Source organism: Onychomys torridus, chromosome 11 (assembly GCF_903995425.1).
Source record: "Onychomys torridus chromosome 11, mOncTor1.1, whole genome shotgun sequence".
Lineage (NCBI taxonomy): Eukaryota > Metazoa > Chordata > Mammalia > Rodentia > Cricetidae > Onychomys > Onychomys torridus.
This window is the reverse complement of record NC_050453.1, coordinates 43845568-43869189: the sequence shown is the minus strand read 5'-3', so window position 1 is coordinate 43869189 and position 23622 is coordinate 43845568. Positions and strand designations below refer to the sequence as shown.

The 23622-nt window shown below is 38.8% G+C and overlaps 1 protein-coding gene across 1 annotated transcript in view; it reads right to left on the bottom strand.

The window, feature by feature from the left end:
• Window positions 1-23622, bottom strand: part of Hmcn1 (hemicentin 1) — a 439960-nt gene that overhangs the window by 136223 nt on the left and 280115 nt on the right. Inside the window, exons 37-44 of the mRNA XM_036202400.1 lie at window positions 20931-21032; window positions 19851-20027; window positions 18817-18968; window positions 17449-17572; window positions 14209-14384; window positions 5746-5842; window positions 1104-1226; window positions 252-413 (exon numbers count right to left, since the gene is read on the bottom strand). Coding sequence (XP_036058293.1) covers window positions 252-413; window positions 1104-1226; window positions 5746-5842; window positions 14209-14384; window positions 17449-17572; window positions 18817-18968; window positions 19851-20027; window positions 20931-21032 — 1113 coding nt within the window. The remainder of the gene's footprint in view (window positions 1-251; window positions 414-1103; window positions 1227-5745; window positions 5843-14208; window positions 14385-17448; window positions 17573-18816; window positions 18969-19850; window positions 20028-20930; window positions 21033-23622) is intronic.

The following is a 23622-nucleotide window of genomic DNA, read 5'->3' as shown; positions in this document are numbered from 1 at the left end:
TTCCCCACCCAGCATATTGCAACCACCTCGATGTGTCTGTTACTGGTGAGAGGATGGGGATGAGTAGCTGTATTTCTGAGTAAACAATCACCTGAAGGAAGAAATTACTCTCTGGTTATGTCAGCATGATTTATACCATGGTCTGGCTGTTACTGTGAATGAACCTTACAGCTCGAAAGCCAAACGGAAAGGAAATATAGGCATCTTTAGAAGAAAGTTGTGCCCGGAGCTTGAGGAGGTCAATAACTTACTGTACACTTGCAGATTATAGTCTTTATTTGCAATTCCAGCCACATTGGATGCCACACACGTGTAGGGTCCTGCATCAGCTTTCTCGGCAACTGAAATTTGTAACCGCCTGCCTCCAGATAAAATTCGAACTCTTCCCCCAGAGTCAGCCGACACCAGAGAGCCTGCAATAAAACCCGAATAGCAGAATTTGAAGCAAAAAATGTGGCTTTTATAAATACATGTCCAGAGAAGAACTTCTTTATTACTTACTAGTTTAAGTATCTTAAAGGTAGACAATCCTGTGAAATAATCCTTTTCTTGTGGGCAAAATGAAAAACTGGATGAAGTAGAATTTTCAATGGTTTATTTTATGTTTAGTGGGCATGTATAAATATTTACTAATGAAAATCTACTCAACTACAGACTTCAGCCCTAAAATATGTTGCAAAACTTCCATAAATGCAAAAATGTCTATTTTGGAAAATAATTTTAAGAACATTTGTAAAGAAAAATAATTCTTTGGTAGACTTTTGATAATTATAAATGTTTCATTACACATTTGATTAAAAGCAAGGACATAATGCAGAAAGTTGATTTTTCTGGGGAGCAGTTAGTCTGATAATGTTCTTCAGTGAAAAAATACTTAAGTATTGCATGCTGAAAGTTAATACAAAGCAATTTTGCTGTCTAGCATTTAGAACACAAACCCAAAAGGTTTCTGTTGTTGTTTTTTTCCTTTTACAAATTGATATGTTCACCAAAAAAAGATATTCACTTCATCCATCCATATCTATCTATCTATCTATCTATCTATCTATCTATCATCATCATCATCATCTCTATCTCTTAAACTTTTAGTGATACAAACTGACCTTTCTTCTTCCAAGTAAGATTTGGGGGTGGAATTCCACTTGATTCACACAGCAGAGTGACGAGATTCCCTTCAATGGCCGTAAGTTGCACAAGCTCATCAGATCCATAAATGCTAGGTGGTACTGAAAGGAAGAAAAGGCATTGATCTTACAGTGTTTGTGTCATGTAGTTTCCCTAACACTCCACATAGTAGAAGGGGCTTCTTCCCAAATGATGGAAGAGAAAAAGCACATAAGGTTGAAAGTCACCTCTAAAAAAATACAATCAGTTCCAAATAACAGAACCCCCCACTGTCACAGAAATCCTAGAATTGAAGTACTCAGAGTGGCATGGTTTATTACTGATAACTAGATATCACGCACGAGAGTGTTGACACCTTCCAAATGGAAAGTTAACCCAGACATTGATGCCCAGCCAGCTTTGCTAGCTCAGATGCTGCATAGGAGTACATTAGGCATACAATGTCCAACAAAAAACAAGGCAAGGGGCTTCACCTAAGAGGCAGACATTCACTTACTTATTCTAGATTGCACACCTTGTCCTTAATTGGTCTGCAGAATTCATCTGGAGCCCTCCAATTTCAGTCTTGAGTAATAAGTTTCTCTCAAAGGGGTTGCAGCCGAAAAACACTAGCTAAATCCCCCACTCCCAGGACACTGCAGTATCATCCAGTGGCAGATACCCATTCTTCCAAGTTCCTAGGAGTTGAGTGGTCATAGAATCCTTTTCATGCCCCCTAAAGGATCAGTCCTTATTCAACTACCTCTGTGCAAACAATTCTCTTCTTCTGAATCTCATGAGACCAGTCTCGTTTCTTTTTATCACATCTGTGAATCTGCCATTCATCTGTTCACTGATTGGCTGCTGAACTTGTTTTTGTTCTTCCTCTTCATACCAAGTCCTCCCACCATTTTGTAGAATATCCACATGTATCCACATGTAAAGTATCCACATGAGTAACCAGTCTAAATGCCATAGGGTCAGTTCCTCTGTCTGCTCTTCCCTTTCTCCTTCAGAGACAATACAATGGCCTTTATATCATCTAGAAAATTCCTCCTATGTTCATAAATTCAGCCATGGTTTGATGATTGCTCCATTCTTGCTTTCTCACTCAAGTAGGCTCAACTCTCAATTCACCATCCTAATTAAATATTTTTATCTCTCAAATGTCTCCATGTTCAGCTGTTTTCTCTTGATTATTGACCTCTCTGCACCTTAGATTTCATAATCAATCATTTCGGTAGCTCATTTGCCAATACTCCCAATTGTCTGACTCTTCGTTCCTCTTATTGAGCAATATTGCCATCAACTACCCAACAGTCAATGAGTTACACAAAAGAAAATTACACAAACACAGATTGACACTACTCTGAGCTCATAATCTCCACTTTCAACTCTATCCTCAGCTACTCCTGGTGGCTTCTGGGAATGTAAGTAGTTATAAATATAATGAAGACTCTATCTCGGTCTCACAGCAAATTGGTTCTTCACATGTCACATAGGATGCTCAAGAAGCACTGTCAAGCTTGATCTGTCTGGAAATGAACACAGCAGCCTTTGTTCCTTCCCAAAGAGAGACACCACCATCCACAAGCCCAGCTGACTGAGGAACACAGATATGCAGCTTCTGCTCATCTTGATTGAACTTCTTAAACACATCTAGAGTATAGTTGCTTTCTTTAAATATACATATTTGAGCACCCTGGTTCTTCTTTAAAACTCTTTAATATGTTCTGAAACACTTAGAATTAAATACATTGAAGTTTTGTCGATCCATCCCCATTGCCTTTCTACCACATTTCCTCTTTCCACTGTACCAAACTAGTCAATAATGAGCAATGTTGAGTTCAATGAATGAGACAGTGTACTTTAGTCCTTTGTATTGCTTTCATCCTGCTCACAGTTAATGCCTACTCATGCCTACAGTCTCAAATATATGGCGTATTATGAACACATATATCTTTCTATCTAACTTAAAGTAGATCTTTCACTTAAATTGAACTATTTATAGTTTTCTAACCTGGACTCTTCATCTTTCTCATTAGCCACTACACATGGAATAGTGATGGAACAGAGGAAAGAATCCATATTTTCAAGTGATTCTATCTCTGACAACTCAAATTTCTCCACTATCATTCATTAGCATATTTATTGCACTCTACTTTCTATTGTTAAACCCCTTTTTTCCTAAAGGCATTAGTTTATATATGAGTAAAGGACATCTTAACGTTTATGTCTAGTGACTTCTCTGCAATATGTAACATTGCCCATTAACTCATCCATCCACCTATGTGCAGCTTATTCATTGCCCACTTTATTGTTCTTGGGACATCACTATTCTTCATTTCCATGCCAGCATTTTTTTTAAACATAACTTTTCATTGATTCTTTGGGAACTTCATATCATACACCCCAATCCACTCACTTCCTAGTCCCTCTGGATCCACCCTTCATCCTTGTAGCATCCCTTCCCAAAGGAAAATTTAAAAAAAAAAAAAAATAGAAAATCAGTTAAAAATATTAGATAGCAAACAAACAAACAACAACAACAACAACAACAAAACACTTCGATCCTCTGTCTTTCCCACCTCTTCATTTATCTTAGTGGCCTTGGGAGCTGTGGTGCATTACATAGATCCTTTGTCTTAACAGCTTTACTTGCAAATATACATTGCACAATGTATTGTTGGTTAGGGTCAAGGCCTCTGGCTTCTGGTACACCATCAATACTAGACCCTCACCCAAACTCCTCTTGGATATCCTGTTGTTGCCTGGAGTCATGGAGATCCTGCAGCTATGGTTTTGCAGGACCAGTTCCTTCACTCACTCCAGCAGGTCATAGATGGGGTAGACATTGGGGTGTGCCAACTCAAAGCCCTGGATGTGTGCCTGGAGGTAGCTGAGTTGGTCAGTCTGGGCTGCTGGGACCACCCCCTCAGAAGATGGACAGAGCTAGCTCTCCCATGCCCATGGGGTAGAAGGCAGCTATCCTATGTGGGGCAGGACCAGCTCTCCAGTGCCGGGGTCATGGGTGTGTGTGTGCTGCTATCCCAGGACTGGCTAGGGTTGGGGTCAGCTCTATGCCATCACTTTTAATAGGTTTCTTCCAGCCTCTTTGGCCGCTTCTTCTCAGTTTCCCACGTAGGGTCCCGCTTTCTATCCACATATTCATACAGTGCTCTTGGCAGCCATTCTATATAGCACTCTATACTACACATTTCTTTTACCTATTTAAGGAAACTCAGCTTCTACCTACACATAGTTATGACTCTAACTTTGCTTGTATTTCTGACTGCGTGGAGGATAACTTCACACTGTTGGTCCATAGATACCTCAAAAGCTTCATGTCTCCACCTCACTCGTTTTGTTAATGGCTTTCCCTGGGTTTTCTACTACACATGCATCATCTTCTGTTCACGTCTGCCTTGACCTCCATCCTGCCTTCTGTTGCCTTCTCCCTTATTTCCTTTATCCCAGCCCTCTTCTCCTCCCTAACAGTCAACTCTCCTCTACTTTCATGTTTTCTGTTTGCTTTGGTTTGGGTTTCCACATTTGAGAGGAAGTATTCGACATCAGGCTCTCTTCTCATCTCACTTTGCAGGTGGCCAGGACTCCTAATTTCCCATCTGCAGCCTCCCCCTTAACCTTTACTATACTGCTTTTAGCTCGGGGTCTTGTACAAATTGGGAGATAGGAGAATGTTTTTCTCATTTGAAAGAAAGGAAAAAGAAAAAGATGAAACAGAGAGGGAGAAAGAACGGGAAGAGCTAAAAATGGAAATTGATGATGTACAATTCATATGCAGTAAATATAAATTTTCTATATGACAAACTGTACCATTTAAATACAAATTCATCTTTTTACCAATTGGGCAATAGCTTTTCTTATAACTTACTGCAATGATTATTAAAATGATAATTATTTTTAAAGTTATTTTGACACACACATATGCTTTGAAAATTAATTTGTCCATCAAAATTAAGAAAAAAGTGTCCCTACTTTTTATCACTTTTTCAGGTGAGTCAAATGTAAATTTCATTTCATTATTTCAGGAAGTGAAAAGTTTAAACAAATAATTAAATAATTTAAATGAGATTTTAATGTCACAAATAGATCTAATGTATTATTTAAAATAATGGTAAAATGTTGGAGATGAGAGCATTTTTAAACAATTAGTACATAGCCACAGCCAAGGCACTATGTACCTTAGTAGCAAATGGTAAACATTTCAAGTGAAAATACCTTCTCAATTAGCACGGCAATCTCCTATGCTGCCTTACAGGGCAAGAACACAATTTGCATGCGTAACATGGCCTTCTACTTTACTCTCACTGGACAAACCATCACTAGTGTCTAGAGAAAGCCCAATCAGTACAAGCCCTGGCTGTCAAAGCTAACAGGGATGTTAGGCAGGAGAGGGGAGCCACGCTACACTGAAGTCACAATGATGAGCATGTTTAGGCTCAGGACATCCATCCATCCATTATGTATTTTGGATCAGTTCCTTGAGTGGATACTTGGGAAACTGATCATTTCCATCTATGCAGCACAATGTATGAATGCCACTTGAAAAACTGACCCAGTCAGTACAAGCAAACCACAGGCTGACTGCTCTGTTTGACAAATGCTCCTTACACTTACCCCAGATGTTAACATTGTAGTTTTTCTCTGTTTTTCCAGCGACATTTGTTGCCTCACAGGTGTAACGACCAGTGTCTTGAACCTGAGCATCTTCAATCTGAAATAAAAAATAAAAGTCATGCTTGGAAACCAGCAATGTCTCCCCTACAACCTTCCCTTTTGGCCCTTCTTCCCCTCCTTTTTCAGTTTCAAGACAAATTCTCATTCTATAGCCCAGAGTAGCATGGAAATCAGTAGGCCATTATTCAAGAAGGTCTGAGAGTCACATCAATTCTCTCTCAGCCTCGCAAGTGCTGGGAATAATTACTGGCATGAGCCACCACACTTAGCTTGAAAAATTGGGGTTGTATATTAATGCACATCATCGTCTCTTATTTTTATTTTTTATTTTATACATTTCTAAACATATAGAAGTAGATAAATGGTAAAATGAATGCCCATCACCCAGATTCAACATTTATCAAGGCTTAAAAATACTCATCTATGCTACATTTTATTTTAATCCAGTTTATACCAGTTGTTAAACAATACAAAGATCTTCTAAATAAAATTTAGATGAAAGAGCAAAAACAATAATCACAGTTTCTGATAGAGTCAGCTTTTCAATGTATCATCCTTACATATCCAGAAAGGAACTTAATATGCTTGTGATTGGTTTGTTACATGTGTTTCCTCTACACTGGCGCTGTAACCTTCTTTAAGCCAAAAAATATATTTAATTAGCCTCAATCATCAAATACCCAGTTCAGTAGTTAATCAGTAACTGAATATCAGTAAAATATTTTCATGGGTGTATGTGCAGCACGAATCAGTATTCATTCATCATAACTTTGTATTACTTAGCCAATAACATAAATTTTTGAAAATTTCTAGATTTATTTATTTATTTTATGTGTAAGAGAGTTTGTGTATGCAAACCACATATGTGCCTGGTATCAAAGGCCAGAAGAGAGTGTCCAATCCCCTGGAACTGAAGGTACATGGTTGTGAGGTACCATATGGCTGCCTGGGATCCAAACCCAGGTTCTTTGGAAGAACAGCAAATGCTCTAACCACCAAACTATCTCTATAAAATCCACACAAATCTTATTCCATGTGGAAGATGTAAACAGACACAAGGCACTAAGTAATTCCTCATAGTTTCTGAGTGTGTATTTTAGGGAGTGTACACAGCATAGAAGAATAAATTAATAAACAAGGTAAAATGACAATACAGGGTCAGAGGTACTGCACACTGAACTGTTGCTTGCATATAAGCTTGCCACCAAAAGATTCGAAGGACTCCAAGGAAGTATGATGATAGTTCCTGTGATTATTGGGAGTATTTGCCTCAGTCAGGGTACACAGCTAACAAGATTGGAAAAGCACAGGGACAAATAGTCAAACTAATGGAAACACATGAATTATGAACCAAAGACTGTGGAGCCCCCAGCTGGAGCAGGCCCTCTGGATAAGTGAGACAATTGAATAGCTTGAACTGTTTGGGAGGCACCCAGGATGTGGGACCCAAACCTGTCCTTAGTGCATGAGCTGGCTGTTTGGAACCTTGGGCTTACACAGGGACACTTTGCTCAGCCTGGAAGAAGGGGACTGGACCTGCCTGTACTGAATCCACCAGGTTGAATTGAATCCCCAGGGGAATCTTGGCACTGGAGGACATGGGAATGGAGGGGAGGGGCTAGGGAAAGGTGGGGGTAGAGGCGGGAGGGGGAGGAAGGGGAACCTATAGCTGATGTGTAAAATTAAAACACAAATATAATAAATAAAAAAGGAGAAAAATGCAAAAAAATAACATGTCAATCAACTGATCTGAGTTTGGTGGAATACTGAAGAGGTAATTAAAACCAAACCTTCTCATTTTATTGATAGAGAAATTTAAGTGCATTTCTTAGCTCTATGTGGCCAAAAATCATACAACTGATGGCAAACCTATTTATTTTTAGGACATAAAATCAGTAAGCATGGGCCTTATGTTACAGTTTGAAGTATATGTGTCCCCCACAGGTTTACTCATATGAATACTTGCTTTCCAGCTCATGACACTATTTTGAGAGGCTCCAGAACCCGCAGAGAGGACAAAGCTGGTAGGCCACTAGGAAGAAGCTTTGAAGGTGGTATCCAGGCTCTGTTCCTCACTGTCTCTCTCTGCTTCTGTACATTGCTCTGAAGAGTCTCTTGGCAGAACATGTACCTGCCAAGTTTTCCTTCCTCGCTATGATGAGGAAAACTGAGACCCTCTGATGCCACAGTTCAAATAAATCATTAATCCTGTAAACTGTTTCTGTGAGGTATTGTGGTCACAGTAACGGTAACACAGTAAATCACAAATACAGAAGTGGGCTCATTGTTGTGACTAAATGTGACGCCATGGCTCTTAGGCCTTTGGACCTGGAGTGTATGAGAAATTTGGAAGAGATTGGGGATGTAGGCAGAGAAGCCTTGAATACTATAAAAGGAAGTGTCATGAACAAGTCTGGTGGGATCTTTGAAGACCAGGATGCCAGAAGAAATGCAGACAGTAAACACTGCGCTTCTGCCATTCAAGATGAGAACACGTGCTCTATTGGGAACTGGACTAGAGGCGATTTGTGTTACAGCTGGGCAGATAATGTGTTTACATCTTGTTTATATCTTGACAATTTGAGTGAGGACAAATTCAAAAGGAATGGAATAGTTAACTTGGCAAAAGAAATGCCAAGATAGCAGAGCATCCAGGCTGTGGAATGGTCTAAAAATTTTATATTTATTTATTGCTTTGTAGAGTGTGCGTGTGTGTGTGTGTGTGTGTGTGTGTGTGTGTGTGTGTGTGCGTGTGTGTGTGTGTGTGTGCGTAGGTAAGAGAACAACTTGAGGGGGAATTAGGTCTCTCTTTCCACTAAGTGGGTCCAGAGACTGGACTCGGGTTGTCAGGCTTGGTGGCATGTGCCTTACCTGCTGAGCCATATCACTGGCACCTGTGACAAAGTAATTAACGGCTGCTCTTAGTCCAGTTTACGGTAAGAATTAGCAGCAAGAATTGGCACAGAAAGACATGAAAATGTGCAGGCTAGCCCAGCAGTTCTCAACCTGTGGGTGGCATCCCTTTTGGGGGTCAGACAGCCCTTTAGCAGGGGTTGCCTAAAACCATCATAAAACACAGATGTTTACATTATGATTCATAAAAGTAGCAAAATTACATTTATGAAGTAGCAGTGAAAATAATTTTATGGTTGGGATCACCATAACACGAAAACTGTAATACAGTGCCACAGCATTAGGAAGGCTGAGAACCACTGCTCTAGCCAGAAAAGAAGCTCAATTCCATAGAAAACTGAGGACAAAGTAGTTATCACTGTTAAACATATTAGTATTATCAAACATACATATTAAAAAGAAACTAAGCAATTTGAACTGAGGTAATACAAACTGTAACTTGAGGTCATTTCAGAAATTAATAAGAATCCATAGCCACAGGTGTAGGAGGTGTTTTCCTATGCCAGCAGCCACTCTTGAATAACCACTCAGAAACTTAATATTAATTGTAAATGCTTGGTCAATCGCTCAGGCTTGGTACTAGATAACTATTACATTTTAAATCAACCTTTTTTTTTTTTTTTAAATCTATGCTCTTCTACGTGGCTCATGGCTTATTACCTAATTTTTTACATGTCCTGTTTCCTCTGCATCTGCTGGTGACTTCTTCGACCCCACTCTGCTTTATCCCATCATCCTTAGTTTGGTTGTCTGGCCTATATTTCCTGCCTGGCTACCAACCATTGAGAGAAATACATATCCACGGTGTACAGAAGGATTATTCCACAGCACAAAGGCTTTAGTGTATAAAACTATAAACTCACTGGAAGATTCTCCTCAAAAAGACAGTATTTTAACCTCATAGAGTTGCCCAAGGAAGTGCTTTCCCAGGTTCAAGCCAGGCACTAAAAGGCTGTGCAGCCATGGTCCAAGGTAGGGCTGGCTACTTCTTGGCAGAACTTGGAGTTGTCCATTTGGTTCTGGTTTTACAGGTGTGCAGAGGGTAAGAGTTATGTAGTCAAAAAAGCTTGCACTAAAGTTTTTGAGAAAATCCTGTGGGGTCAGACAATGTTTAGCAAGCTTAGAATGCTCTTTCCAGGGTGCTGCATGAAGCTATGAGAGTGAAGCTGATATTACAATGGATACAGGATGTTGGATATGCCAAGAGCATATGCTGAGGAAACTTGCAGTCAATGAATGGATTTAGCCCAATGCTGCAAATGATAAGGCCACAAGAGTGGGGTTTCCCAAGCTCATGTCATGGAACCATGTACTCCAAAGGTTTAAAAAGGAACTACAGGAGTTATTCTTTTCTCCTGAATTTTATTCTTATTTTTCCCATCTTTTCTTATTATACCTCCCTTCTCCACTTTTAGAATCAGACTGCTTATTTCTTGTCATAAATTGGATCTTCAATTCGATTCCATTGGTCCACATGTCGGTTTTTATGCCAGTACCAAGCTGTTTTCATTATAGTAGCTCTATAGTAGAGCTTGAGGTCGGAGATTGTGATGCCTCCAGAGGTTGTTTTATTGTACAGGATTCTTTTGGCTATCCTGGGTTTTTTTGTTTTTCCATATGAAGTTGAGTATTATTCTTTCCAGATCTGTGAAGAATTGTGTTGGTAATTTGATGGGAATTGCGTTGAATCTGTAGATTGCTTTTGGTAAGATCGCCATTTTTACTATGTTAATCCTGCCTATCCATGAGCATGGGAGATCTTTCCATTTTCTGACATCTTCTTCAATTTCTCTTTTCAGGGACTTAAGGTTCTTGTCATATAGGTCCTTCACATGCTTAGTTAGAGTAACCCCAAGGTATTTTATATCATTTCTGGCTATTGTAAAGGGTGATGTATCTCTGATTTCCTTCTCAGCCTGTTTGTCTACTGTATATAGGAGGGCTACTGATTTTTTTTTTTTAGTTGATCTTGTATCCTGCAATGTTGCTGAAGATTTTTATTAGCTGTATAAGTTCCTTGGTTGAATTTTTGGGGTCACTCATGTATACTAACATGTCATCTGCAAATGGGGAGAGCTTGACTTCTTCCTTTCCAATTTCTATCCCCTTAATCTCTTTATGTTGTCTTATAGCTCTGGCTAGAACTTCAAGTACTATATTGAATAAGTAGGGGGAGAGGGGACAGCCTTGCCTTGTTCCTGATTTTAGTGGTATTGCTTTGAGTTTCTTTCCATTTAATTTGATGTTGGCTGTTGGCTTGCTGTAGATTGCCTTTATTATGTATAGGTATGTTCCCTGTATTCCTGATCGCTCCAAGACCTTTATCATGAAGGGGTGTTGGATTTTGTCAAATGCCTTTTCTGCATCTAGTGAGATGATCATGTGGTTTTTTTTATTTGAGTTTGTGATGGAAGTGGATGCAGAGATCCTCAGCCAGGCCCCAGGTGGAGCTCCAGGTGTCCAACTGTCAAGAAAGAGGAGGGTCTGCAAGAGTGTGAATTGTTGAATCCAAGATTGCAAAAAGCACAGGGACAAATAGCCAAATGAATGGAAACACATGAATTATGAACCAAAGGCTGTGGAGCCCCCAGCTGGATCAGGCCCTCTAGATAAGTGAGACAATTGAATAGCTTGATCTGCTTGGGAGGCACCCAGGCTGTGGGACCAGGACCTGTCCTTAGTGCATAAGCTGGCTGTTCGAAACCTTGGGCTTACACAGGGACACTTTGCTCAGCCTGGAAGGAGGGCACTAGACCTGCCTGTACTGAATCCACCAGGTTTAAATGAATCCTCAGGGGAGTCTTGGCCCTGGAGGACATGGGAATGGAGGGGAGGGGCAGGGGGGAGGTGAGAGTGGGGGCTGGAGGGGTGAGGACAGGGGAACCCATGGCTGATGTGTAAAATTAAAACACATAATAATAAAGAAAAAAAGAAAAAAAATAAATTGGAAGTATGTCACTTTAAAAAAATGATGGAAGGCTCTCAGCCAAGAGATTGCATTCTCTTCAGAAGAGACTTTGGGCTTGGATTTTGAACAGTGCTGGAATTTAAGATTGGTGGGCTCTGGAAGTTAGACTAAATACATTTTGCACAGTAAGATAGACATGAGCTTTGTGAGGTCAAGCTCCTTTTGTGAGTGCGTTTTCACCAGCTCCCAGTGCCAGCATGAATGGCTGTGGAATCCTTGTCGGGGTGTGTCTCTGTGACTCAGGATAAAGCAGTTCACTTTGAGTGTTCCCTGAAGCTTATACCTGGCCCCAGGTGGCTCAATGTCTCTTGGATTCTTCACAGCCTCAGTTACGCAATCCAGTGCCATTCTCCATCATGATAGGATGAAATGGTTTAAAATGATATGCCCAGATCTTTTTTTTTTTTTTTTTTTCTGTTTTACTCAGGTTGTTCTGTCCAACTACATAGTCACAGAAAGGAAAAGGTAACTAACACACTGTAGAGCTCACAAAAAGCTTTTGGAGTGGGGAGGTTGGTAGATTGGAAAGCAGGGATGAACATTTAATGGAGTGCTTTGTAGACTCTTAGCAAATAAAATGTTAAAATTCCATGATTTAATTTAGCCAAACATGTGTGAGAAAAATGCTGGGTATGCTCTTAAGATGGTATTAACTAGCCAGTTAGGGTTGGGTTCTGTTGACTGTTTCACTGTATTGGTCTCTCTACTCCTCCTTTGGAGGTTCCTTGCCTCATAATGTCATGTCTGGGCTTATCCTTTTTTGTTGTTGTTGTTTAATTTAATTTAATTTTATTCTTATTTCTTTATTTTACACACACACACATATATATATATATATATATATATATATATATATATATATTTTTTTTTTTTTTTTTTTTTTTTTCTTATTTTTACCCTACAGGTCCTGTGTGTATATATTACGGCTTCTAGGTTAGTGTTTTTATGGGATTCCTGAGTGTGCAAACAAGCGGGTTTCATGTCTGTATCTTTTCCTGCATCTTTTCTTGGGCTCTTTCTTTGTGTTTATTTTGTTCCATTCCAGTGTGTAATTTTTGGTTTATCGTATTATATTATATTATACTGTTACACCTTAGGTGTCTGTCTGTTTTCTAAAGACAGACAGAAGAGGGTAGATCTCTGGATAGGGGAAGGACCTGGAAGGAATAGGGGGAGGGGAAACCATAATCAGTATTTATTATATGAGAAAAATGATTTTTAATAAAAGGAAAAAAGAAAACTCAGGATATATATATATATGTGTGTGTGTGTGTGTGTGTGTGTGTGTGTATTAGTTGCTTTTAGACTCTAAGGAGATAATAAACTCCCTGAGAGAGAATAAACAAAGCAACAGCTTTGACACCCTTGCTATTAGCAGATGGGTATTTAGACCACAAGGAGATGGGACACAGGCAGAACCTGGTGACCTCTCTGAAGTAAGAAGCCATTCCAGAATTAGGACTCGATTTTGAGAGAGAACAGGGAAGTGGGTGGGGATCTGAAAACCAGTTTCCTTTCAAGGTTTTCATTAAATAGTGTTTATTATGGGCATACAAGGAAATCACGTAGGGCTAGGGAAAAAAAGATTTCAAAATGATTAAAGTGAAAATATCTGGTGCTCAACCAGAGCTGGGAGTAATATGTCCTCAATAGCCAGAAGAGAAAAAAAAAACCCTCATATCATGTGGGGACTACAGGGAAAAGCATTTCCTAAGGAGCAGGAAAGATGCATCTGACAGAGGAAGACAACTATGTCAAGCTTGCAGAGTAGTTTTCAAGTTTTCATCAGGGTTGCCTGTGAGCCCATGAATTGTTAAGGTTCCTGGGACTTGTCCCCATACCTTATTTTTTTCTTTTCTTTTCTTGGTAGGGTCTCACTATGTTTCCCCGTCTTACTAGGGTTAGTGTTACTGTGATGAAACACCATGACCAAAAGCAAGCTGGGAGAAAGTGTTTATTTTGCTTATACTTCCAGGTCACAGTCCATCACTGAGGGCAGTCAGGGCAGGAATTCAAGCAGGGTAGAAAACTGGAGATAGGAGCTAATATAGAAGCCATGGAGGAGTGATACTTACTGGTTTGTTCCTCGTGGTTTGTTCAACCTTCTTTCTTATAGAACCCAGGACCACCAGCCCAGGAATAGCACCACCCACAATGGGCAAAGAAATCATGGGTTCAAGGGTTCATTCCAGTTCATTCACAGAGGAAACCACTTTGAAATTTATGAGACACATTTGTTTTGAATTCTCTTAAATCTATTGTGTAGATTCAACTTCATCTAGAGGGGTACACAGGTTTTCTCAACCCAAGACCAAGGTCCTAGTGTTTTGTTTTGTTTTGTTTTTATAGAAAAAGTGGTGATGTCCCAGAAATAGGAGCTCTAGAACTGGGTTAGGGATTTAGCGCAGTGGTAGAACACTTGACTAGCAAGCACAAGGCCCTGGGTTCGATCTTCAGCGAGGGAGGGAGGGTGGGAGAGAGGGAACCATGTACCTGGGAACTTGAGATGATTCTAGTCTTACCTTTAGCACACTGCCATTTTCAGAGATACTGAGGCCTGGTTTCTTCAGCAAAGGACGGCCATCCTTGAACCACATGAGAGTAGGTGGGGGAACAGCATCACTTTGACAAGTTAACTCCACAGTTTGGCTAATGAGGATAGAGACATTCTGTTCTTCTCCCATAATATTGGGTGGAACTAAGCAAAAGATGAAGTTTTCTTCAGAATAAAACAGGCTAGCATACTATTAGTGTCCATTAATCATCAAGATACAAGATACACATTGAGGAACTCTATTTTTGTTTTCCCTTTTTCTTTTAGATAGAAGAGCACAATCAGTCTTGTGTAAGCCATTGGCTTTATTTTATTCAGAGTCAATGTTAAATTACTGATGAATGTATTTGTGTGGAGCAGAGATTCTACTCACCAATTTTTCATTTTTAAAGAGCTTTTCCAAGCCAAAGTTCTTGCCAGTTACATCTAAAAGCTGCATAGAACTAGATGGCCCTCCTTAGGGTTTTTAAAACAACAAATCACCCATGAAATATTTTTGAACCAAGAATGAATTAAAAGGAAATATTATTTCAGTATTTAGCTATCTTCTGCAAAAGAAAGAAGTTTCATATTCATCAAGGCAACATCTTTCAAAGCATCAGGAAGGGAATGTAGAGATCATCTTTCTAGCCCCCCACATCCCAGTGTGAAAATGTAAAATAGGTGATGGGTCAGGGTTTACACAAAATGCTACAGCTGTTGACAAGGCTGACAGTCCACACACGTGTCGTCTAGGGTGCTCTTCTGTGCCACCCCAGCTTTCTACGGCTTGAAAGACTGTGCAGGGAAATGGACACGAGAGAGAAGTCGCTAAGTCGGTGGCCAGCTGTCCGGCACACTCATGGTTACACGGAAGGAGGCCGTCAGCTGAAACCCCAGTGGGATTCAGATCACTCTCCCGGCTCTCAGCCTTGTCAGACACTGAGATGTGGTCCGACAGACACTGAAAGAATCACCTTCCCTTGAGTGTGTGGAAAATAACCTTTCTCAGGTGGCTTAGGTGCCACTTTGTCAAGAATAGGCTCCTATCATAGCCCATCAAGGACTCATTCAGGCCTGTATACATAGACCTTCGGAAAAGGTAAAGAACAAAACCGAGTCGGCTACAGGAGGGCCACTCTGAAAGAGCGTAGGGGAGATTTCCTTGGCAAACTCTCACTAAATTCCTTGACAACTCTGGACTATATTTACAGTAGTTTTTTGTTTTATTTATTTATTTATTTATTTATTTATTTATTTATTTAGTGCATGAGCTGGCTTTTTGGAGCCTGGGGCCTATGCTGGGACACTTTGCTCAGCCTCGGTGAAGGGAGGAGGGGACTGGACCTGCCTCAACTGAATGAATCTACCAGGCTGAGCTGAATCCCCAGGGGAGTGCTTGCCCTGGAGGAGATGGGAATGGGGGGGTGGATTGGGGGGAGAGCAAGGTGGGGGAGGAGGGAGAACAGGGGAATCTGTGGCTGATATGTAAAATTAAATTAAGTTATAAAATTAAATAGTAATAATAAAATAAAATACAGTTGTTTTTTTGTTGTGGTTATTGTTTGGTTTTGGTTTTGTGGTCACACGAAGAACTTCTCTCCCTGTATTTGGACTGGCGTCTAAAAGGGCTTTCCAAACGCTTTGGTAGAAATAAGATTGTGATAATAAGGAATGTTCCTGCAGTCTAAAGGCTGGTGTTCCGGGGTCAGTACTCCAGCATGTGGTAAAGTGATGATCAATGTAGACTGACTAGCAACATTCTGTGCCTGTAGTCATCAGAGTTCTCTGCTACCAGATTGCTTCAGAGGGAAAGAGGAAACAAGGGGTACATCTGTGGGTCTTTAGGTGTATGGCTTGAGTTAACCATGAATGAATGGACAATAAAGGAGAAAATACCTCATACAATGTATGGAACAGAGTAGGGGAGCATCTTTGCAGGGATCTGTGGCATCCCTGGTCACTGAGCATCATACAAGGTATTGACGCATAGTGAGCGTAAGGCAACTTCTGAGCACCAGAAAACATTGGGATTGATTTTTGTAGGTGACACACTAGGGTAAAGATATATGGATGGTTCAAGAATACAATGAAGTAGTAAATAGGCACATTTAATGGCACTGTAAGGACCCATGAAAACAGACACATTCATATGCTTTGGCCAGGAATCTATATACAGAATGGCCAGTTCTATAGTTTGATCAAATTTTGAATTAAGTTTGTCCTTGTTGGATAAAAATTATCATAACTGTATATGTTTGTCTTAGGTTTTCTGCAGAATTTTAAAAGGGCATGCTTTCTTTATGGCTGTTTACACAACAAGGTATGCCAAGCTGTAGAATGACAAATACCATCTCTGAACTGAGGCCAGTGAAGCCCCAGCATTATTCTGGGGGACTTATTCTGAGATGGAATCTACCCCCACCTAGATCATTTTATTGCATTGTGAGTAGGAAAATTATAAATTTTATCTGAATTCATGTCTAGCTTAATTTATTATTTCTCAAACACCCTACCACTCAAGAATATTGGCCCGATAACAAAATAGGTCTCTTGTATAATTAAAAGCAATGAAGCATGGTTTTGAGCAAAATACATAAAGAGAGCTTTTTCAACAGACATTTACTATAGTTAAATTATGTCTTCCTATTTGTTGAGCTGCTAGTTGTAGTCATGGTCTTCTGAATGCTTTAAAGAATACCCTACACTATACACTATGTATACATTTGAATTAAAATTTTATTTCTGGGAGTGTGTGCCACGTTGTTATATGTAACTGGGGTATATGTGTATGGCACAGAAGCCAGAGCAGCATGTGAGCTGTCTCTATTGCTCTCCTCTAATTCCCTAGAAACAAGGTCTCCCACTGAACCTGAGCTCTCTCATTGGCTACACTAGCTGGCCAATGAGCTCCTGGGAGATAGCTCTCTGTTTCTAGCACCCAACATTTAGGTTATGAGCACATAAGACCATGCAGCTTTTTACGTGGGTATCAGAAAGTTAAGCTCAACAACCTCTCATGTTTACACAAGTACTTTGATGCTCTGAATCATCTCCCCAGCCCCAATATCTTAGAACGAAAAAGGATTAAAATGAATCAGACTCAAACATAAAGCAGAAATAGAATTTGATTTGAACTAATTTAGCAAAATCATCATTTTATCTATTTCTCCTTCTCATCAACAATCTCCCTCAAGACCTATTTCAGCACACAGCCAGCTTGTCTTACCATATACTCTGAGGTCGATGTCCCTCTGTTTCTCTCCAGCAGCGTTCACTGCCACACAGGTGTACCTTCCTGTGTCACTCATTTGTGCACTGGTCAGAGCTAAGATGCGACCCCCAGAGAGAACCTGCCAATAGAAACAAAGCCAACTAACCAATACACCCATGAAAATAGTAGGTGTATTCTTTTTATCATTTACACAAATTTTCAAGGAGGAGATCATGAAAAGCATACCTAAGAGAAGAGGGAATAAAAAGAAGCCATTCTCCAAGACTTTCTTGGCTAAAATAGTTTAAACATCACAACAGTATTAACCAAAAAATAAAAGTCACATTCATTGTTATATTATCCCACAGATCTAGCAATTATCTTTTAATATTGACTTGAACTTCATGTCTTTTATGATAATCAATTCTGAACAACTGAATTAAAAAATAGAATGCCAAAACTATATTCTGTGTTGGGCAAAATAAGTTAAATTTTATATCAACACAAGCACCTATTAGAGGTGCTTTGAGTTAGATTTCAGATCACTGCAAGGACAAAATATTGTAACAAAACAAGCCATACAGAATGGTGGCTCCTCTGTGTGTATTAAAGTGCTAGCCTGTAGACTATTAAGTGTACAATAACATTAAGTCTAAAGCAGAGTATATATTTATCAGTTAAATACTATTTTGTTGCTTAAAAGCATCAGTGACCATCTGAGCTGCTGGAAAGGGGCTGAGAAACTTACTCAATCCACAGTTGGCACAAAATGTCCATTTGTTAAAAAAATAAAAATATAATATCTTCAATGGAGCATGAAACAAAAGCACAATAAAACCAGGAATGTCTGTGTACAGGCTTCTGTGTTTCTAACTCAGAGCCAAGGGTGCTTCTGTGTTTTTAACTCAAAATCAATGGACTGCTTTTATAATTTTCAGAGACTCAGATTTCATTTCTCACAATATTTCCATTATGATTTTCTCTACTTCATTCTTTGATGTTTTTATGGACACACACATGCCTCACTGATTCATTATTTCCAGACATTTAAACAAAATCCTACCAGAAATTTCTTGTGATTTTTGTTGATGAGTATTCCGTATGCCAGGAACAGAAACAGGCATGGGCAAGAAAGAACAGCTATCTAATGGGTTAAACTTAACACCCACCTGTGAGAGATGGGAACTCATATATACACATATATGAGTTTTATATTATGTACACACACATACACACACACACACACACAGGCATTTGTGGGTGCTTGTGCACACACTCTTATTGAAAATAACACTTACTAACTCTTGTTCTCCAAATCTTGTCAACTACATCATGAGTCTGAGTAGCCTGTGTTGAACATGTTGGTCACAGAAAAGAAGATACCTGTACTCCGTTAGCGAAGCTAGAGACAGGGCTCCCATCTTTCAACCAGGTCAGACTGGGGGCAGGGATGCCCCTGGCTTCACATTCCAACCTTGCTAGATTATTCACCACCACCTCCACCATGGAACTGCTACCTGAGATCGAAGGAGGCACTGAAAAGAAGAAAAAAAATGATGCATGTTGTCGCCACAGGATAATGAAGACCATACATAATCTCCATAATGATTTTTTTACAGATAAATTTCTTCCTTATTTGTTTTGGCTGAGTGTTTCACATCTTATCTGAGATCTAATCACAGTAATCCTGTATGTAGAGCAAGTATCAGTGTCGCAGTTGCCAGACAAACTGTGTGTGTGTGTGTGTGTGTGTGTGTGTGTGTGTGTGTGTGTGTCTGTGTGTCTGTGTGTCTGTGTATATGCACTCACATGTTTCTGCTGGGCTGTGTACTCCATGCTAGATGGCTCTCGAGCTTCAGAGCGATCCTCCTATCTCTAACACCCATTTTGGCATAGGAGTGCTGAGATACCAACTGGGTGCTACCACATCAGGCTTTTTCATCCAAATTCAGGGGATTGGTTTTATCTGTTCATGAGTGAATTCTTAGATATGAGTTATTAATTTCCAGAAGTGTGTGTGTGTGTGTGTGTGTGTGTGTGTGTGTGTGTACATATACTTTTCTCCATTACATCTACTGCTGTATTCTAATTATCAATGCCTCTTAAAAAGTTTTCCTTGAGATAATTACTTAGACATAGTTTTTTAACACCCATGAGTGTTAGAGTAATTAGAAAAGATGGTGTTGCTATTAGCTGACAAAGACATCACTGGTTATTTCAACAAATAATCTAAAGTTGAGGTTCAACAGCAAGTGAAAACTGGGCATTTAAATAGGTTTCAGGAATAAGAATGTTTATCCAAGTAAAGATATCAGTAGCAAACTTCTGTTCACTATCACACAAGAATTTTATAAGAGCATATGGTCATTATGCAGGAGTCATTAACCAAAGATGAATCTGAGAGATGTAGCACTTACCATGAACTTGTAGGCTGTAAAACAATTCTGTAGCTCCAGCAGAGTTGATGGCTACACATTTATAGATGCCAGCATCCGAGATTTGAGTCTTTTCAATATCAAGGATCTGCCCTCTGTTCAGGAAGACTACACTTGTAGAACCCGAGAGTAGGTGGTTGTCTTTGTACCATGTAATAACTGAAGGGTGAAGGGGAGAAGTAAAATTTTTCTTTCAAAAGTCAATCTACTAAGTTGGATCTGAAATAAATATACTAAGATACATCTAACTAAAAATGCCTTATTCTTATACTTATTGTTTGAGTTTAATTGGCTTAAATATCTCTTGAGGATTGATTTTTAAGAGAAGATAATCCTAAGAAATCCTGGACTACTGAGTCCAATCAATGAGTTTAGGAATTGAATCAATGAAAGACATTCTCTACATTGTTTCTAATATGTCAACACTGCTTGATGGTAAAATTTTTAGCTTATTCTATTTATGTTATTGTACATTTCCTACAAAATTGTTGACATGTTAAATCAAAACAATATATCATGTATAATATTGGATTCAATGTTTTTACATTGTCATCAGTTCACAAAAACAGCCCACCAGTGATAGGGAGATACAGAAAAAGTGACAGGTCATTAGAATGATTATAATTAAGAATCAGCTTAGTTCATCCAACTCCATTAATATTCTTTTTTTTTTTTTTGAGCTGAGGATTGAACCTAGGGTCTTGCACTTGCTAGGCAAGCGCTCTACCACTGAGCTAAATCCCCAACCCCTAATATTCTTTAAAAAAATTTACAGTATCTTTTTCAAAATACATGGACATAAAATACAATGGTAAGCTTTGTGACCACAATACAGACAGGATGATTAAGGAGTTTAAAAGTTCTACATCAAGTGGAAAGATTCTTCCATTGAGTTAAAAGCTATTGAAAATTTTAAAATATCATCTCCCTAATGAGACTACCACGTGAAATGTACACTATTACTTTCCTTTGTTACAAATTGGTACATTATACCCACACCAACTTTTCTATTCTCAGAAATGCTAAATGTTAATCAGTTGCAAAGAGGCAAAGCAAACATACCAGGAACAGGATTGCCTGCTGCTCTACACTCCAGTTGAATGGGGTTGTTCACCACCACTGTCTCATTCAGCATCTTTCCTGCATCGTCCAGGCTGGGAGGTTCTGCAAGGTCCAAGCATACAATGAGCTCACACAAACATGATATTTAAACTGAAATTGTTATCTAGGTGAAAATTATATGCTTCTGTCTTCCTCAAATAGTTGGGGCCATTTGGAACAAAAGTAAAGTGTACTATTAAAGAGAATTGAAAAACAGGTAAAAGATTGTATAGATTTCTGGGTCATCTCTTTCTCTGTGATCAGGCAGGAAAATAGAATTCTAGTGTAGTAAAAGAAAATTGAGAGGATCAGAGAGTTTGCTGTGAGGTTATGTCTCCTAGGAATGTCAGAAGCTATATCCATAAAGTCTCACCAACATGACTGCCTACACATGAGATGAACACGGACATCAACAACAGACATGTCAAAGTGGACAGAAGAAAGCCCACAGGGCCTTAAGCCTAACACAGAACTACAGGAAACTAAGAAATGCTCAGAGTAGGAAAATAGTCTTTTCCAGGGAAGAGAACACCAACTTGTTATCCAGCACCAAATGGTCAGCCCTGAAAACATATATACGAGTAACATTATACAGACTGAGTAAGGCTAAATGTAGAAATATTTATGCATATGCATATTCATACACACATACATACGTGCATGTAACAATTAATGAAAAGAAAAACAGGACATGAATTTGAAGGAGAACAGGAGGGTGTACGGGAGGGTTTCGAGGGAGGACAGGGAAGGGAGAAATGATGTAATTATATTATAATCCCCAAAGTAAAAGAAAAAGAAACAAAGTTAAAAGTATAATTTTTAAATTCAGTTCACCTGACTGAACTAAGGATGAAATACTTTCGTAATTAGGTAATTTACCCATATGAATTCTCCCAATGAAAGAATGAATGTGCCTGAAAATATCCAACTTTATTTTGTGCAAGACTTTCCTAATCTTTTTAAAAATTAGAATAATTTCTGTGGGAAAATAAAAGGTTTTTCTTTTTTATATAAATTTAAAATGAAAAAGAACATTCCAACTTTAGGCAATCACTATTAATGCTGCTGCTGTTATTTTGTATTCATGGAAAACAGAAATTCACAAAAAACAACTTGGAACATCAGTGTGATATCCCAATAATAACTCAAGAGGTGTGGGAAGATTTCCAGGGTAAGAATCTTATGATCTCTTCTTACTCGGGGATGAAACTGTAGATATAAATTGGCATTCAAATTTTTAGAAATAATGTGTTTTACAGATTAGAATACAATGTTGGTGGTAAAAATCTAACAAGGAAATAAATCAAGATTGCAAATTTAAGTTAAATGTTTTTAATTAATTAAAATAAATTTTTGTTGTTGTTTTGTTTTTCAAGACAGGGTGTAGCCCTTGCTGTCCTGGAAATCACTCTGTAGATTAGGTTGGCCTTGAACTCTTAGAGATCCACCTGCCCCTGCCTCCCAAGGGCCAGGATTAAAGACATGCACCACCACTGGCTTTGATTTTTTTATTTTGAAAAATTAGGTTTTAAAATTATTTCCTTTGAGTTAAAAGTACTTTTCAATTTATTCCAGGTGAACACAACACACACACACACACACACACACACACACACACACACACACACACACATGCTTCTCAAAAAGCATTAACATAAAAAATTGAATGGAAATAAGCCCCAGACAATAACTGGACATTAATATACAACAAATTAGTATGTAAACAAAAATCATTAAGCATGACAAAGCAACTTGCTTCATATTCATTAAAGTGTTATAATTCATGAACAGTCCTTCATAACTACAATGTTTTATGGGTTGAACAAATACAAAATTCAAAAGAACACTCAGAAATCAACTGTATAGTGAAATGAAGATAGAGTGATAGAGGACTATAAAAATCAAATTACCCATGTAGATTTATTAATTCGTGGACATAGTTGAAGGTACCGGAGAGTAGGCATGCTTTGCAAATGCCTCGAGCTTGTTAAGCCACGAAATAATGGTCAGTATGAGCACATTTAATGGAGTTACAATGAAAGGAAAAGGAATCAGTATCAAAATCATTAAACTATGTACCTGAGATTTAAAAAAAAAAAAAAAAACCCATTAAAGATAAAATCAAGACAAACTTGGTATGTTTAGAAAAAAACATAATCAGAAAGAGGTCAACAGATACTGGAAGCTGCTGCTGTCACCATAGCAGGGTATCATATCAGCAAACTCTTAAGTCCTAATTAAATAATGGAAATAAATATTCTAAGTTTTCAACTCAACACCTAGGAAAAGACCAACACAGTAAACTTAAGAGGCTAGGAATAAAGCTTCTTAGTTTATTATAATTAATTTATCACAACAAAGCAAAAAGCAGAGATTACCACCAAAGAAAAACAAGAATCTGAGAGACAAGAAGATTCAAAGCTGTTATCTGATAAGGTGATAATAAAGTTTGTGATCAGAGGTAGAGTTCTCTGGGAGGCAGACGTCTGTTTTTCTGGAGGTCAAAACTCACCCTAGAACTCACTTCATCACTCCCATACTTCCTTTTGCATTCCTGTAGTAGTTCAGTGTTTTAACCCTTCCTGTTTAGCTTTGTGGGTTTTTCCGTTTGGTACACTGAGTTCTCATTATTCACCCAGAGTTTAAGAATGAA